Source organism: Nicotiana tabacum, chromosome 19 (genome assembly GCF_000715075.1).
Source record: "Nicotiana tabacum cultivar K326 chromosome 19, ASM71507v2, whole genome shotgun sequence".
Classification (NCBI taxonomy): domain Eukaryota; kingdom Viridiplantae; phylum Streptophyta; class Magnoliopsida; order Solanales; family Solanaceae; genus Nicotiana; species Nicotiana tabacum.
This window is the reverse complement of record NC_134098.1, coordinates 40,112,059-40,115,838: the sequence shown is the minus strand read 5'-3', so window position 1 is coordinate 40,115,838 and position 3,780 is coordinate 40,112,059. Positions and strand designations below refer to the sequence as shown.

General features: G+C 33.3%; 1 protein-coding gene across 3 annotated transcripts; it reads right to left on the bottom strand.

The window, feature by feature from the left end:
• Nucleotides 1–1,299: 1,299 nt before the first annotated feature.
• Nucleotides 1,300–3,029, bottom strand: LOC107768446 (uncharacterized). 3 transcript variants are annotated; one of them, XM_016587575.2, is made up of 4 exons: nucleotides 2,853–3,029; nucleotides 2,578–2,772; nucleotides 2,031–2,101; nucleotides 1,338–1,657 (listed from the first exon to the last, which is right to left on the bottom strand). In XM_016587575.2, exons 1-4 carry the CDS (start codon nucleotides 2,856–2,858, stop codon nucleotides 1,588–1,590), a joined length of 342 nt encoding a protein of 113 aa, XP_016443061.1. In that variant the 5' UTR covers nucleotides 2,859–3,029; the 3' UTR covers nucleotides 1,338–1,587. The 3 variants fall into 3 exon arrangements, with proteins under 3 accessions (XP_016443062.1, XP_016443061.1, XP_016443060.1); XM_016587574.2 differs by having other exon boundaries at nucleotides 1,470–1,657; nucleotides 2,031–2,141; nucleotides 2,853–2,990; XM_016587576.2 differs by lacking the exon at nucleotides 2,031–2,101 and having other exon boundaries at nucleotides 1,300–1,657; nucleotides 2,853–2,990.
• Nucleotides 3,030–3,780: the final 751 nt, after the last annotated feature.

Genomic DNA, 3,780 nt, shown 5'->3' with positions numbered 1-3,780 from the left:
TATGGCTATTTATATAGTTCTCTCTTCCTGAAAACCTCAATCTTTACTGTGTTTAGACCTATTTCGACTACTCAACTGAATAATTTAGTTCTTACTCCTGTTAATTTTTCTCTTTTTGCTTTTGGTCATCCCACATGCTTTCTGTAGAGACTTCAAATCCAACTTTTTGTCTTAGTTTATAAAATCATTAGTGCGGTAAAAGCAAACGTAGTCTATACAAAAGGTGACATCCAAATAAGATAAAAATAAATACCATTTGAAGTTATTAGAATGGAAGCTTTTAAGAAATCAGAGTTATCACTAGTAAAAGTATCCCAATTTCAAATTATACATAACCCATATAGACCAAAATCCAAATTTTATAGGGATAACAAAGCGGTCAAGTGCTGGTGTCTAGAAAGCATTGCCTTATTTCGTTTTGACCATTTTCACAACATTGTTGAGACTATTGTACTTTTCTTCTCAAAAAATCACTTCTTACAATTTGAGCATTTCTATTTGTTCAAAGCGGTTGATGTCTTTTTCTTGCAAGCTCCTCTACTCTTCGTGTAGTGAAAGAAGCACCATAAAAAAGACACTATCTTTAGCAAAAGGCGAGAAGGTTTAGACTTCTTTTTCTTTCCTTTGTTCTTTCTTGACGAAGATTTTTGTTAACCATACCTCAACAGAAGTTAAAATAAAATCTTGTTTGTACCAAATGTTTACATCAAATCATATAAATTTATTATGATCAAGTGAACTATTGAGGTAAGAATACATATTAATTAATCATGATTAAGCAAAATAAATTCTATGTATAAACACAAATCATATATCTCTTGTATCTAGTGTAAAAACTCGATACAAATAAATTTTTACCCCATAAGTTCGCCTAGCTTATCCCATTTAGAACCACATATCAACAAACCCAAAAAATTATCCACACTTAAATAGTGGAAATTACAAGAGTATACATCGCGTGATTGCATCGATGTTGACGGAGGTAACCTTATAATTAGTGGGTGACATTTTATTTTATTAGTAAGAATTTAAAAGGTATGTCGGCTACTTCCTAAGCACAGTTAGCTGGTTGCCACTTCGAGTTTTGTCAATTAAGGTCACTGTCAGAAGACAAAAGCACAGAAGAATAAAGAAGGAAAAAGTAGAGGGCAACATAACGTAGACACGAGCCTAGGAAGCCTTAATTATTATTTTTCTCGTAAAGTAATTTTAACCTTTTAACACCAAAGTCCTCCATTATATATATTTTTTTAAGTTAGAGAAGCCAAAACACTAGGTAATAAGAGTAGGACATCCAAATACTTGCAAAAAGAAACATATATACTAGCAATAGAGTAGAGACTAGAGAAGGCTTCGCAGTGATCATCATAAGATAATGATGGGTATTTATCTTCTTGGGCTGGCCAACATTCTACTATCTGTTTTTTGGCCACTTTGTACTACTGCTTTAAAAAAACCAAGAAATACTTCAAACATCTCTATACTAAGTTCTTTTAGAATATAGACAATGAAACTAGGATTCAAAATATGAACAGAGTAGCTAGTCCTATATATATGTTCTGAATCTTTCTTTGTTTGCAAACAGCTTTAAGCTCTTTCGGGATCATGAAGCACAAGTTGGCCGCAGGCACATCGAAAAGAATCCCCTAACGCCTTTCTGCAAAGAGTTGTACAAAAAGAAAAAAAGAAAAATTAAAGTTTAGCACAAGAAAATTTAAAAGGTATCATATATAGGAGTACTAGATAATGTAATACAGTGTGATAGTTATTTAGTGTTAGATAACGCAGGGTAGATTGAACTTTTGTTTTTTCTTTATAAAAATTAGTGTACAACAAGAATTATATTTCGTATACTAGCTAGCTATACATTACTTAATAAAAGTAAGGCGATCATTTTTACTAATTTGCAGGTGAACTACATTAGACAGACATGTCCCTCTAATTATGGGATGAGGATGGAGAAAAAGTGATTAAAAATGAAGGATAAAATAAAAAAGTGAGTAATAAAGATTAGGAGAAGAATGGCGTACCCTTTTAGGCATAGGGTAGAGGCGTAGAGCAGTTGAGGGGAAATCTTGTAAAAATCTTGCTTTGCTTTTCTCTGTAGAAACACCATCATATTTTATTCTCATTTTACTTTCCTAATAATAACATGAACCCATAATTAGCTGAGCTTGCTTACTAAATGCTTCTATCTAACTGAATAAATATTTAGGACAAAAAGGTAGTGCATGCCTAATTAATGGAATGTTGCACAAGGCAAGCGTGTAAAGTAGCTAAAACAAAATTCATTTAATGCTTTCACATGTTCTGCCTCGTATTCAACTCTCTGTTTAACCTACAGACCAAAAGGCGTTCCCTCCTTAATAATTCTTACTCAAGTCTTAAATGGACAGTAGAGGCTAACAGAAATACTCCATCCGTCCCCCAAGTTATGTTACTTTTAAATATTTTAAATTAATTATTTATTATGTACGTAGTTCCAAATATGTAAGTTTTATTTTAAAAAAACTTAAAGATTCTATATCATAGACAGTTTAAAACAAAAAGTGTCTTATAAAAGAGAGTAGTAATTACCTTAGGAGGAGGAAGGACGATCATGGCTGGAGTGACAATGTCGTTCTGGTAGAGATCAGGGTCTTTAGAGTAGCTGTAACGAAACAAATCAGCTGATTCAAAGCATTCCGTGAAAGGAATTGGGAAATCATCGTTACAGTCCCAGCTACCAAATGCTCGAATATGGCTCCTATTCATGAAGTAATAATTCCTCTCCTGTAAGAAAAGAATAAACCCACAAAATAAGCATACCAACAAAAAAAAAAAAAAAACAGTAAGCGGAGATCAGTGCTTACATCCATTTGGGGAGTATCAGCAAAGAAGCCTTGTAGAATCTTGGAGATTGACCTCACAATCAACTACTCACAGTTCAAACTTACAATCTTTTTGTTTTTTTAACTAGGACGATGAATTTATTTATGGAATAGAGAGGGGTCTATTAAAGTGGGTTTGCTTTTTTGTGATGAGTCAGTTGTTGATGACTTGATGTTGGGCTAACTTTAAAGATAAAGGAAGTGTGGGGTACCAAGGATTCAAAGAGATACTATTATGAAGTTGTTAAAAACACTAGTTAATGCCATAGAAGAAAAAAGAGGGAAAGCCAAAAGCCCAGATATCCAAAAACTATGAGAAATAGACGAGAGTAGGGGTGGACATAGTTTGTCCAAACCTAAATTCGAAATTTTTGGATTTTTGCTATGGATTTTGGGTTGCTCTAGCGGTGAGTACCCTCCACTTCCAATCAAGAGGTTGTGAGTTCGAGTCACCCTAAGAGCACGGTGGAGAGTTCTTGGAGGGAGGGAGCCGGGGGTCTATCGGAAACAGCCTCTCTACCCAAGGGTATTGGTAAAGTCTGCGTACACACTACCCTTCCCAGACTCCACTAGTGAGATTATACTGGTTTGTTGTTGGTTTGGATTTTGGATTTAATTTTTAAAATTTTTTGATTTCGGATTGGATATTGGATTTGGTACTTCGAATTTTTGGATATCCGAAAATCCAAATTTTTTATACTTTATATTTAGTCAATTATTCATATATCAATAGTACTCATATATTCAATATTAATTACTAAGTTACCGTAAGTATACCTTCTATTTGGACATTTTTTATTACTATTTCTACTTTTTACCGGCCGTATTAATGTCTCTATTGTATTTTTTTTATTATAATAATTTCATTACTTGAATACTTCATTTGGATGATTGCGGTGAAAATGAAGAA